At 27.6% G+C, this 13,688-nt stretch overlaps 3 protein-coding genes across 7 annotated transcripts; 1 reads left to right on the top strand and 2 right to left on the bottom strand.

Moving 5' to 3' along the window:
• Positions 1–576: 576 nt before the first annotated feature.
• On the bottom strand, positions 577–2,025 carry RpL37A (ribosomal protein L37A). The gene is made up of 4 exons (XM_029311301.2): positions 2,007–2,025; positions 1,367–1,491; positions 984–1,112; positions 577–751 (listed from the first exon to the last, which is right to left on the bottom strand). The coding sequence occupies exons 1-4, from the start codon at positions 2,023–2,025 to the stop codon at positions 605–607; spliced, it is 420 nt and encodes a 139-aa protein (XP_029167134.2). The 3' UTR covers positions 577–604.
• A 303-nt stretch (positions 2,026–2,328) lies between these two features.
• On the top strand, positions 2,329–6,174 carry LOC114937716 (SH3 domain-binding glutamic acid-rich protein homolog). Of its 3 annotated transcripts, XR_003820932.2 has the most exons (6): positions 2,329–2,707; positions 3,417–3,599; positions 3,769–3,918; positions 4,317–4,357; positions 4,455–4,735; positions 4,840–6,174. XR_003820932.2 is itself a non-coding variant. In XM_029311304.2 (5 exons), exons 1-5 carry the CDS (start codon positions 2,663–2,665, stop codon positions 4,621–4,623), a joined length of 588 nt encoding a protein of 195 aa, XP_029167137.1. In that variant the 5' UTR covers positions 2,329–2,662; the 3' UTR covers positions 4,624–6,174. The 3 variants fall into 3 exon arrangements, 2 of the variants coding, with proteins under 2 accessions (XP_029167137.1, XP_085339610.1); XM_029311304.2 differs by having other exon boundaries at positions 4,455–6,174; XM_085483484.1 differs by lacking the exon at positions 2,329–2,707 and adding an exon at positions 2,721–3,084 and having other exon boundaries at positions 4,455–6,174.
• Positions 6,175–6,272: 98 nt separating this feature from the next.
• Positions 6,273–12,464, bottom strand: kri (uracil phosphoribosyltransferase krishah). 3 transcript variants are annotated; one of them, XM_029311299.2, is made up of 8 exons: positions 12,329–12,464; positions 11,919–12,105; positions 11,591–11,633; positions 11,141–11,290; positions 10,907–11,051; positions 10,684–10,814; positions 10,482–10,545; positions 7,641–8,991 (listed from the first exon to the last, which is right to left on the bottom strand). In XM_029311299.2, exons 2-8 carry the CDS (start codon positions 12,044–12,046, stop codon positions 8,783–8,785), a joined length of 870 nt encoding a protein of 289 aa, XP_029167132.1. In that variant the 5' UTR covers positions 12,047–12,105; positions 12,329–12,464; the 3' UTR covers positions 7,641–8,782. The 3 variants fall into 3 exon arrangements, with proteins under 3 accessions (XP_029167133.1, XP_029167132.1, XP_029167131.1); XM_029311300.2 differs by lacking the exons at positions 7,641–8,991; positions 12,329–12,464 and adding an exon at positions 6,273–6,993 and having other exon boundaries at positions 11,919–12,230; XM_029311298.2 differs by lacking the exon at positions 12,329–12,464 and having other exon boundaries at positions 11,919–12,236.
• Between the last annotated feature and the right edge of the window lie 1,224 nt (positions 12,465–13,688).

Below are 13,688 nucleotides of genomic sequence, written 5' to 3'. Positions count from 1 at the left end.
TATGATAGATAAAATTTGTAAAAATGAATATATATTACTATTTAAATCCAACTTTTGTTTCATTTTTTTAGAATGTAATTTATAAGATTGGCTAACACAGAGAAATATGTTCTTCAAATTAATTTGTTTATAATTGTTAAAATGGAATACCATATAAATATTCTATAAAATTTATAAGATAAGCATATAAGGATCGATATGATAATAACTTGTTAGAATAAATAATTAATTTCGTTATCTGAAAACATCGTTGATATCGTTATTTCAATATTTATAATTTCCGTTCAATAAATGGACTAGTTTATTGTAATTTTTAATACCACACCCATATTTAAAACTGTTTCTTAAAATTTATTTAAAAAACTATCTAACAATTTTTGTTCTATAAAGAATGAATCAATAAAGAATAATGCAGCAAAAAATAATTTGTTTTTATGTGTACAGGCAATACATCTAATGTAAGAAGCCTAACAATTAGAGTTGTCATTTTAATGAAATATAACAATCAATTTGTCATTGTGTAAATATACACTAAAAATAACTGGTTTGCATTAAATAAAACAAATCCACAGTAAATATTGACAAAGATATTTATTAGATATATTTACTGTTCTTTAACTTCACGTAATCGACGTACTGCTGATCTTACTGAGGCAGCAGCTGTCGTGGAATACACCCATGCGCCACCAGCAACTGTCCTCTTGCAACGTTTGCACGACCAGATTCCTACAACACTGCGTTTCATTGCCTCCTGTCAAAAACAAAAGCAACTAATTAATACGGTTTGATTCCTCTCACACTTCACTTATTGCCAATCACCATATAATATTATAAAACATCCATGAGATATTGATAAAATAAAATGTATAGTAAAAGCATCGCTTCATAAAATCTTAATTTTAAAAGGTATCGCACAAACATTATTTGAAACTATATTTTCCTTCAGATATTTTATTTAGCATTAATAAACAAAAATTACTTACTTTGCCACAAAACGAGCAGGTGTATTTGCTGTGCTGTGTGATTTCCATTTTCTTCACCATTTTCCTAAGGGAGGCACCATAACGGGTGCCATATTTACCGGTGATTCCGACCTTCTTCGTACGCTTGGCCTGTTAAAAAAATCAAACAATTGTAAAATAATTTGCTAAAAATGTAACTTTGACAATATTCAATTTCGATGTAAGATAGCTTCCAAAACATAACCTCGTTACAAGATTACATGTACAATCACGTGAGGTTATCATCCCTTATAATGAAATATATACGTCAAAAATTTCTCGTAAACAATTATTTTAAATTCGGTGATCAATATTATACACATTTTAATAAGATTCGGTATATAAAATTCGATGAAATTCCTCACCATTTTGAACAGACGAAAGACACTTTCGCAAAGAACCGGAAAAAGAGCGAGAATGGCGGAGATAGCGCTAATGTCGACACTGGAAGTGTCGGAAGTTTGCCGAGAGGAAATGAGTCTGACGTCATCTAATTCAAATAAACGCGGGAAAAGCTTGACAGCTTTGAAATTAATTGATTGAACATTTTCCAATTATATATCAGTCATGTGTGAAAATTTTAAACAATATTTTATTTAATATAAATTGCATTATTTTCCAAAAAATACAATATTACGTATATTCTAATCTGACTATTAAAAATATAATTGAAACTTATATATATAAATATATTGCACAATAAAGTGAAATATGTAATGAAATTATTATAGTATATATATAATATAATAATCCTCTTTTCAATATATACATATATTTTTTTGTTTTCCTATTTGTTATAATATATTAAAAAATTCTATAATTATTTTTAAACTAAAAAAAGGAATTATTTATACAGTTTATTCTTTATTTTTAAGACACACTCTGTGAATGATAAAAATCAATTGAGATTACACATCATCAGATTATATATATATATATATAGATACATATATGTTTGTAAACATGGAAATAAATGCTCCTCATTAATTTAATTTCACATTCAACCTGATAAAATCATCAACATCATCAAATTCTCAACAAATTACCTAATAATACAGGAACGTATACATATAAAAAATCATACACGCGTAAAAATATTTAATTAAAATTAAAAATTATATATATATATATATATTTATATTATTAAATATTCATTTTCATTCAATTTATTTCTAAAATTACTCCTTTATATCATTTAAAAATACAATTTGTAAATACACAAATTGCAACATAAGAAAATTCTATTATTCATCCCTGGGGCGCGGCGATAGAAGGAGAGAGACAGCGAGAAAGAGGGAAAAAGAGGGAATGAGAGAGTGGAAAGGAACCGGCCCCTCTGAATGACGTAGCGGTCAGGCCAAGCAGAAGCAGCAGGAGAGAGCCCGGACTTAGGCCGGCCCGTCTCTCATTAAATCAGTGTGTTACGCGTCAGCGTCTAAGCTAGTGCGATCGGCTAATAACGGTCCTTAGGCATCCAGGAGCGACCGGTTGTTGGTATTCGGCTGCAGCAAAAGAGAGGGAGAGAGAGAATAATCTACGGTGAACTTCCGTACGTCCGATCGCTAATCGGATCGGAGGACAGACAGAGAGAATTTAATTACGTCGTCTATACGTCGTCGTCTCCCAGGCAGCCAGCCAGCCAGCCGGTGGAACAACCAACGATGGTCGTGAAGATCTACATATCGGGTATCAGCGGTAACAAGGAAGTGAGTTTCGGCGATAAGATACGATATCGAGGGACTTCTCGATGTCAGGATGCCGCGACATCCCCTCGGCTTCGACCTGACATCGCGCGCGCCAGATCAGTCGTCGTCCCTGTATCAGGTTACAAATAGCGCGTATTAATGATCGGGAGACTGTCATTTGGGATGCGATGCGCTCTTGAATCGGTTCCGATGGTTATCGCTTTTCTCGACAATGGACGACAATTCGATGGTGTCAGGCGGACTTTATTAACAGCTGATCGTGCACGGGCCTCGTCCGGGTTTATTTCGATCAAAGTTGGAGCAACGAGTTGAATTTGTTGTGCATATTTTAGCCTGATGTGTGCTGGCAAAATGAATCTCTTCCGCGTGATTATGATGTCTCTTGAGTCTTAATTCTTTTAATATTAATTGCAAATATTTGTTGATATAATGTTAATTATCATTGTGACAATTATATTATTCTTAAAAAGTTAATATTTTATAAAAATAGATATAAAAAGTACAATGTAAAAAAAATTAGAACAGTAGTGTATGTAATTTTATCTTATAAACTTGATTGACATTAATTATCTCTGAGTATATTATGTATATAAATGCAGGTTGCAAGTTATGATATTTTTAATCGATTATAATAAATTCAAATAATTGCATATTTTATATAAATTAGTGAGACTCCAAAGTTTTTAATTATTTGATAAATGTGTTACAGGTAAAAAAGAGGCAACAACGTGTAACGATGATTCTAGATAGTAAAAATGTAGAATACGAGATCATTGATATAACAGAGCCGGGCAAGGAACTAGATAAAGAATTTATGCAAGCTAACAGTAATGCTAGAACCAACAAGTATCCATTGCCACCGCAAATATTTAATGAGGATGATTATTGCGGAGTAATGAGCCTTTCTATTTTTGTGCTGCTTACATTGCGATCTTATTTTCAAATATCATATTAATTCTCTAATTTTTCATTGTTCACATGCAATTAGAGCAAGCTTAATTGTCTAAATGAGATATGACATTTCTCATACACAATAACACATAACGAATTAAATTTTGCAGGATTATGAAGACTTTGATTTAGCAAACGAATTGGATGAATTGGAAAAGTTTTTGAAAGTGACACCGGCAATCAGCACTGCAGAAATCACTCTTGATTCAAAATCTCAAAATGCTGAAATTCAAGAGAATGGAAATACTTCAAGTCGAGAGGTAATAATACTCTTTTACTGGTTTAGAAGAGCTTTGTTAATTTGGTTTTCAATTATATATATTCCTTACATATATCTATATTTTTTCTTGGAGAGATTAAAAATTCAAACTGTAGATTGCCAAACAATAAACACATGACTAATTGCTAGAAATAGTAATTAATCATATATTTAATGTTTGACACATGTACAACACATATATGTTGACAAACTATTTTTTTATACTTATGATTATATATCTTTCAAACGTAATTACATACACATACATATGATGAAAGATTTTTCTTCCTTATTTTTCTCTCTTTCTCTTTCTCTTGTTGTTCACTAGCCTTATGACTTTGCTACTAAATTTAGATTGTAATTTTTATACATATTTTCTAACACAACTGTTTCTTTTAGCCTTCTGCGGACAAAGAAGCAGATATAGTACTCTCTGATAGGTAACTGATATAATAATCAGATAATTATAATGTAAAAAAATATTAAACTTAAGTTAAAAATATATTAAACATTAATAGTTTATAATATCTTTTTTAGTTTACCAGAAAGAACAACTCTAGACAGCAACAACAAAGCCTTAGATGACTCTAAACCGACTGAAGCAGATAGCGCTGCAAAAATTATTACTAGTGATGAAGGTGAAAATGCTGAAGATAATGGGGATAAAAATGAAGAAAAATCCGACGACCAAGAAAAAGAGGAATAAGATACGCGAGATATACCCAAGTAAAGTTGGGATATATTCCATACATCCTTCCTTTTCCACCCGAGCGTATTTTGCAAAGCTACGTTTATTACATTACTAAGGCTGAATAAAGGTACTGCCAAGATAATATTCTGTATTATGGAAAGTCTGCTGAATGAACAGTACAAGTGACACGCATAGAGAACATACTTTTATAGGATATACTTTGTATTTTAGATCAAGCGCGTCTTCACACACCAATGTCTGTTTTGAAACAGAGGTTTGATTGGGTGATACAAAACACATACATCCTTAATATTGTTGTCTTTATACATGTTGTCTTCACCTTTATTGTTTATTATTTCATATTATTTCGCACACTGCTCCGCACCCAATATATTACAGCACTCTCGATAAAATTAAAGCAATTTTTTCTTTTTTTTTTCCCCATTAAGAATGCAACTTTTTAATTATTTTATTGCTAGCTGCGAAGCGTATAAATAAATATAGAAGATATAGCAACAAATGCATACACACGATATCATTTGAGATATACGAGGACAAATATACATATATATATTATATATCGAATTTTTTTATGTCTAAAAATATAATTAAATGTTACACAGGAAAAAATTTTGATATTTATATTATACATTTTTAAAAAATTTCAAAAATGTACAGTATTAAAGATAGTTTTGACTTGTTTGTTTTGAAATATTTGAATATTTCATTGCGTTAAACTAAAGATGGTCTTTCCAAATATGCTGTAAAAAGTCATTGATTTTCCTTAAAGTTATTATATATTACATGTGTATTAGAATTATATAGTTTTTAGGAAAAAAAGAACAAAAGGAGATTTCTAGATTTTTATAACTCAATTATAAATATCTATTTTTATTGTATAAATTTTTATTCGTACTTCTACTTATACATATGATGACAGAATGTACTAGTACATATGATTCATACTGGCATGACATAATTTCATTGATGCGCATGTGCATATGATTCATACTTACTATTCAATATCTACAATCTAATTTGTCTACCAAAATCTTTATTTTTAATTGATTAATTTTGTAATATTTAAAAGAGCTCTATTTTTAAAAAACCAAAAAATTGAAAATGTTTATAAGTTATATTGTAATATATAAAAGTTAACAAAAGAGAAAAAATTTCTTACAACTGCTCCTATTGGGACAAAACACAAATTTTTAATATGTGAAAAATCTTTTATTTATTTATATAAATTTAATTATTTATTTATAACGCAAAATGATATATATGATATAACTTCAAAAGTTTTAATATTTCCAAAACAGTTATTACTCTAAAATAGAACATGATAATAGTGGCAGTTGTAGCAATTGAGAGGCCTATTTAAATTATTTCTCTTTATTGTTTTAATGGCATATTTTCTTCCTGTACTAGACAAGATTAACATCTTGTGCAAATCTCTTATTGCTTATATATTGTTCAAAGGATATCATTGTCAAAAAAATTCAGCTTTATGCAATATTTGCTATACATACAAACTGCTTTGTTATAAATAAATGAAATAAAACATTATTTTTGCTATTAATTCTATTCTTCAACATGGGTACATTAAAATCATTAAATCTATTATTAATATCGTGTATAACGCATATAATTCATTGCAATCAAAGAAGGAGGATAATGATAAAGCTTTATTCCTTGTTAACATGTCTTTCTTATTACAAAGCTGGAGACGCAGTAACAATAAAGATTCAATATATTAATATTAAAATAAATTTTAAAATATTGCATTAGATATATATATATATATATAAATCATTAGATATAATCATATTTACAAAAATAATATTCATTATACATTATATGTGTATATAAATATATATATATGGATCACAGCGATCATTGTTACATACATACAAGAATTTACTAATAAATACAATTAAAACTGAAACTTCTATTTATATATCCTTAATCTATTCTAATCACTATATATCACAAAACCAAAATATATTCTCTGAGTATATGTTTTTCGATTAAGTCTATTTTTCATTGTCAAACATGGTAAGTACATAGATGATATTCAATTATATGTGCATGTTAGTCTATATAACAGGCCTACACAGATTTCTTTAAGCAGTATAAAAACTTACACAAAATATATTTCTTCTTGACATAAAATATCTAAAAATATTCTTTTTACACTTTCCCGAATTAAAACTAATATACTCGTATAGTCTGAGATTAATTTTGGTTAAAATTTATAATGTACATTTATTTTATAGAATGATTAAAAATTTACTAATTTTGATTGAGATTCAATGATACTAGATATAATTCCTCAATTATCTTTCTCTTGTATATTTGGTGTCTCCACTACGACACGAGTACAGCCTGAAAACAATAATTATAAATGTTTTTTTTTCATAATATATATTTGGCATATATATATATATATATATGTTTATATTTACAAAAAATCCTTTATATAATGAGAAAATTTGGCAACATTCGATTACACAATTCTTTATATATTGTTTTTATCACTAATAAAATATTTAACGTATCATTCATTATATATATTTATATTCTTCTTAATAGCATTACTTACATACACATTTTAATTATATAAAAAGAACTATTCAGGAAATGTTTTATATACATGAGAAATTTTTGACAAATAAATTTTTGACATAAGAAGTTTTCTGTCAACATTTTTATTACATGATAACTAAAATAAACTGATTAATTGTGATTGAAAATATTATAAACGTTGACAATAAAAAATTGAACAATTTACATAATTAATATAAAGCAGACTCATTAATAATTTAATTGTAATTAAGTTGTATCACATTAGGATGACAATAAAAATATAATAAAACATAACTGTACTACATATGTAAGCTCTCTTTCCGTACTAAAAATTTTTACAATTACAAATATAAAAAAATATATAAAAAAAAATAAAACGTAGTTTATTTTTACACACTTGCGTTTATTTTAGTTATATTATTCGATATATTAAGTAATTAATAATGTATGTGTACATATATATTTGTATTTATCAATATTTTTTCATACAATATATTTATTAAACAAATTTATTGTTGAAATGCGAAAGATAATAGACAATAAACTTATGATTTAAATAGTATGAATATAATACATCATTTCCAATAACAGGAATTTACATTACATGAAGTGTTGGTCTTACTAGAATATTGCTGTAATTATTGAATGCAGCTTTTTCATAGGCACGTTATAAGGCATAGTTTAATAAAAATGTTTTATAGGCAATCTAGATTCTTTTAAGAATACATTCTTGAACGTATAATTTTTAAACAAAGATATTTTTTTCTTTAAAGTATTGTAAAATTTTAAACTTTTAAATAAACATATGATAATTATTACCTATAAAAAATTATACAAAATGTTGTTTATATTTTTTTTTAATTTGCATGTAAAAGCTGCATAGCCCATTTAATAGGCGTATCTATGTGTCATTTTGTTAATATCAAAGAGATTTATAAAGTTCTATACAATACTTTTTTCTTTCAGTTTTCAGTTATTGAATTGTAAATTGTATTTTGACTTCATAAATTGCATTCTACATATTGTTTACAGAATAGTTTTTAATGTATACCTATTGTACATATATCATTCTTTGCTCTTATCTGACATTACAAGAATAAACAATTAAGACTACCCAATCTCCCCAATCACATCAAAATCACTTCTATGGCATCAAGTAAATAAATAAATTACATAATGCACTATAATATTTAATTCTCTTCATAGTAAACATTAAAATGTACTATATTTTGTCTATATTAAACTATTGTAAATAATATTTGTACCCATTTCGACTAAAATGTACTAAGAAGAATCTGTATATAATGTATATAACTGTATATAATTAATACAAGTATCAATCTATACAAATATTCCATTAAAAATTACGTATAAAATGCAACAATCAAGAATGAATCAAAATTATTCGATTTTTAATATAAATATCGATATAAGCATCTCAGACTATATGTCTCTTTATTCCCTTTCACGTATACAGTGTATTTCTTTTTATAAGTTTTCAAAACATGCAGAAGTAAATTGTTAAATTATTATAATATTATATATTTAAGATGCATTGTTTTAATGCATTCTAAAATCACATTTCATATTATGCTTTTCTATAGACATTTATATTTATATTATCTAAACTGATTAATTTCTTACATGTCTCTGTAAGATATATGTAGCAAAAATAATACGTACAATGTGTTATTTTAAATATATGTGTAACATATAATAAGGTATTTTTTTTGACAACAATTAAATCAAATTGAGAGAAATTAATTGTCAATGTTATTTCAACTGAACTATACAAACCTGTAAAAAAACAAGTGCTCAATTAATTATGCATGTGTTGTTGAAAATTATGCTTTGTTATATAATTTAAAATTCATTAATACATATTAATTTTATTTTATATGAAATTTATATGCTAATATGCATACAAATGTAACTATAAAAATCTGATTTGATTGCAAAAAAAAAAAAAAAAAAAGAAAATGCTATGAATAACTTAAAAACATTATATATATATATATATGTTTTTTTTAATTAATATATGCTTTATAATTGATTTTTAGTCTTTTTTCTTTCTACATATTTATATATAAATATTGCACACATGTCATATATTGTGCACATAGAAAATTTGACATTACTTATGTATCATACAGTATTTATAAGTTTAATGTCAGTTAAAATTTTGTTCTCTCGAGTTCAGTCAAACGACTTTGAATTATGAAATAACTTTGATTATGAAATAACAAAAAATAAAACAATTTTGAAAGTAAGTATTTGTTATAATGTCAAGCTCGTCTTAATTATTTATCTATCAAATTATTTTTACTTTTCACTGGGACGATGATTCTATGAATTTGTATTTATGAAATGCGTATATACGTATGTGTTTGTATATATATGCAATATATAGTAAATATTATCGCATATGATATTTAGTTTACTTCAAAGCAAGATAGTTTATGCAAATATTTAGTTTGACGTATGGCACATATAAAATTCATAATATTTCCATGTCTATTACAAAACACAAAGAGATTAGAAAAATTTGACGAAAAATTGTTGTCTGGTAAAAGAGATGTCATTGTAAAAATATTAGTTGTTTCATTTCGGTATTCTCAATAGATTCTAAGTACATTTAAATCAAATGTATTACTTACAGTCTTATCATACATAGAGAAAATCAAGAGAATGTTTACAGCTAGTAGATTGAAAACTTTACAATAGTCATAATATAAAATATAACAAAATTATAACAAAATTTAAATTCTTATATTAAACTACTGTGTCACTGAATTTCTATAAAAAGTATTGTTCTTATAATTTTCACAAAACAATTGATCAAGTTATTTATATAACAGACATACATACTAATAATATAATCTTAGATAAATGTATTTTTGAATTACAATATCCAAAAAATATCGACACTAAAATCAATTTAATTTGTTTCTTTTTTATAAAAAAATAGGCAAATAAACCCTATTTTTAAAAATTGCACAATTTCTAACTAAATTTGTAAATATATATTTAAAAATTGCAGGAAAAAAATGCTTTTTTTTCTTATAAATGCTTTTTTCTTATAAACGTTTTCTAGAAAATGTATTATATACTGCTGTTAAATATCATAACAAATAATTATTAATTATTAATTGGCTTAATGCATCATTTATAGAATTTAATATTACTTTTGTAGCATGTAATCATTCTTAATTGATTTTCTCTCGATTTTATTATGCATTATATTTCTCTTAGGTATTATGCAGTAGTGAAATATAATTAATCCGTACCAAAGTATTTTTGTCCAAAATGATTTGGTGCAACAGTATGGATCTCTGATGTTAGGATCTTCATCTGTAAAAGTAAGATAAGATAATTATTTATTAAAATAAAATATATATTATCAAGATTAAATTTAAAAAATGTTTAATTATCATCATGCAAATAAAATAAAATTTAATTATTATCATGCAAATTTGTGATAACAATTACCTTAGGAAAGGCAGTGACTAGAGATTTGGCCGCGATTGGTGTACAAAACAAATTTGACAGAATAATATTTTCTTCGAGCACATTATGCTCTTTCAGTACTGCTATAGCTTTTATGACAGTATTTCCTGTACCTATATGTGTATAATAAATATGTTACTAATGTTTTAATTTACAGTACTGCATATATGTTTCATTACAATATAAATATTTTTCAAGAACTTACTCATTATTGGATACATTAATAAGACCTTTCTTTCAGATATATCATCGGGGAATTTAGCATAAACTACTCTAGCTTCATGTGTGTCTGCATCACTTTCTACCAATATCTTACCAATCCTAATACTACGACAACAATCTCTTAGACCCTACAAGAACATTTATTCCATGATCATTTAGTGGCATATTTATACATAGAGATATCTTTTATAAATGTTTAGCATTAATTGTATCATACCTGTTCCATAGCCTCTCCACTTCTTACTATAGATACACCACAATTTCCCTTCTGATATTTTAAACCTTTATATTTGGCACCAGTTGGAGTTGTCACCACACATTTTGTAAAAGGTAATTGGTTCAAACTCTCTTCGATAACTAGCCTTATCTAAAATATTCAATAAATAATAGTTTTTTCTTTAAAATAAGCATAGAACTATCAAAGAACAATCAATATACTTTGTTTCTTGATATTTTTTAACTAGTTACTGGTTTAGATTGATAATCTTTTCTGAATTTTATGTAGTAGTATAGTGTTTAAAAAAACTATCACAATGTGTTACATATAAAATAAGTGTACAATATATATATCACACATACACATATATTATATTTATTTAGAGTCTAAACATAACAGAAATGCTTTCAATAATGTGCAATACAAATTATAAAGTCAAACATATCTTACCAAACGATCAGCATAAAACTTGAAATCGCTTCTTGAAGTATTCCTATAAAATTAGATCTATTAATAAGCGATTGGCTATCGCTTTCTAACTACAGAATCCACAGAATCAAGCATTTTTTAATTATACGTATCTATCCAAATGTATGCATGTACATGTATTTTTGTTAGTTAAATTTGGTTTGAAATATCCATCGATATGTTTTCCCATTAATAAAAAACTAGAGAACTGAAGAAAGAAAATGTATAATATATTTTCCAACTACAATTTAATACATACATACATACATTGTCAATCGAGAAATATAAAAATAGCAGTGTTATTACTTACTTATCCCGCAAAATGGTTTGCAACTCTTTCACTTGATTGTTGCAGGGTAGAATCTTCAGATTCATCCCGTACTCCTCGAGTTCGTAACTATCGTTCAACAATTTCGTCGCGGTGTCCGTGCTTCCCATGACAGATGCGTGCACACCACGTGTATGTAAGTGTCACTGTGACGTTCCGATAAAATTAACTGCAAATAATTATTCAGATAAGTGTCGCGCGATAGGTTACATTACTCGCGCGACTCGATAGTGAAAGACTTTTCACGAATTTGTATAAATATATGTATATACAGAGAAATATCGACCAATCACGTGTTTAATACAAAGGATGCCGAATTACTGAATTAGCATACTAAACATGATTGGTCGATCTCTCACGTACATCTGAAAATTTCAGATATTTTAAAGTACCTTGCGATCTGTCAAAAACAGCTGATTTCTTTCAATTATATTTTATACATATATGCATATACACTATACTTCTAATAAATAATATATGCTAAATTTTTTCTATTTAGAAGATAATCTAACCAAACTTTGAGGCGAACCTCGGTTGGCAGCTCTTATTCTCTATTATTATCGATAGTATCGATAGTATCGATACAGATCCATTTCGAGAATCGCAATTTCGTCTCGAACCCCTGCCAGTCGTGAAGGCGCCGAGGCAGCGATTTGAATCGCTCCGTATTTCTCGCGATCGGAGCCGCGTTAAAAGTGAATCTCGCGCGCTAAAAGTCGTCTCTCGCGAAAGTGTCGGACGTTTCTCGCGCGGGATCAATCGAGTACCGAGTGTCAGCGGCGTAATGCAGTAATATAGCGCATCGCGAGTTGGATGTGAACGGGAGCCGGTAGAATCCTTCCTCGCCATTACCGTTTTTTTCGCCAAGTGCAACGAAAATCGCAGTAAAAGTGAATCTCGCGCGCGAAAATCGTCTCTCCGCGAAATGTTGGGTATTTTGTCGCAAGGAATTAAATCGAGTGTCAGTGATATATAGTGCAACAGTGTATATAGTGCATCACGATTTGGATATACAATATATCATCGAGCACCGACAGGATTTTCCTTCCACCATCTTCTCGTCTTTTCCTCAAGTGCGAAAATTGATTCATCGATCGTCCTCGGTAAGTCCATGTAAATCATTTGATAATTAATTTCGCCTTGATATTATTTGCGTCATTATATTAGTAGGAAGAATATTTTCCAATAGTTGAATTTTACTCCATTTGCTCCATTGTGAGATAATATTCTTTATTGCATCTTTCTCACACATGTATATATAAAAGAGAAAGATAAGAGATAAAAGAGGAATAAGATTCTTGATTCGCGTGAGAACGAATTATTTCATAATTAATTTTGCCTTGATATTATTTGCATATCTGCGTCATTATATTTAATAGGAAGAATATTTTCGAATAGCGCCGAATTTTACTCTACTTATTGCTCCAGTTGCGAGATATCTTTATTAAGTCGGGATAAAAAAGAAACATAGGAAATAAAGAAGGAATAAGATCTTTGATTCATGTGAGAGCGAATTATTTCATAATTAATTTCGCCTTGATATTATTTGCATATCTGCGTCATCATATTAGAATATTTTTGAATGTTCCAATTGCCAAATAATATCTTTGCATCTCTCATATATTAATCAGGATAAAAGAGAAAGATAAGAGATAAAGAAAGGATAACATCCTTCGCGTGAGAACCATTTCATAATTAAGTCATAATCATTTCATAATTTCGCCTCGATATTATATCTGCGTTATTATATTA

This window comes from Nylanderia fulva, unplaced genomic scaffold (assembly GCF_048542155.1).
Source record: "Nylanderia fulva isolate GAGA-0341 unplaced genomic scaffold, ASM4854215v1 Scaffold25, whole genome shotgun sequence".
In the NCBI taxonomy this organism is placed as follows: Eukaryota; Metazoa; Arthropoda; class Insecta; order Hymenoptera; family Formicidae; genus Nylanderia; species Nylanderia fulva.
Note: the sequence above shows the minus strand (reverse complement) of the source record. Positions and strands in the feature narration are given on the sequence as shown.

Bases quoted from the DNA above. Each gene is read 5' to 3' on its own strand.
- kri (XM_029311299.2), bottom strand. From the start codon at position 12,046: ATGGGAAGCACGGACACCGCGACGAAATTGTTGAACGATAGTTACGAA. The intron at 11,634-11,918 runs GTAAGTAATAAC...CTAATTTTATAG, and splicing joins CAAACCATTTTGCGGGATAA to GAATACTTCAAGAAGCGATT. The intron at 10,546-10,683 runs GTAATTGTTATC...TTACTTTTACAG, and splicing joins TAGTCACTGCCTTTCCTAAG to ATGAAGATCCTAACATCAGA.
- LOC114937716 (XM_029311304.2), top strand. From the start codon at position 2,663: ATGGTCGTGAAGATCTACATATCGGGTATCAGCGGTAACAAGGAA. The intron at 2,708-3,416 runs GTGAGTTTCGGC...AATGTGTTACAG, and splicing joins GTATCAGCGGTAACAAGGAA to GTAAAAAAGAGGCAACAACG. The intron at 3,919-4,316 runs GTAATAATACTC...TGTTTCTTTTAG, and splicing joins GAAATACTTCAAGTCGAGAG to CCTTCTGCGGACAAAGAAGC.
- RpL37A (XM_029311301.2), bottom strand. The intron at 1,113-1,366 runs GTGAGGAATTTC...TTTTTTTAACAG, and splicing joins TCTTTCGTCTGTTCAAAATG to GCCAAGCGTACGAAGAAGGT. The intron at 752-983 runs GTAAGTAATTTT...TGTTTTTGACAG, and splicing joins CCTGCTCGTTTTGTGGCAAA to GAGGCAATGAAACGCAGTGT.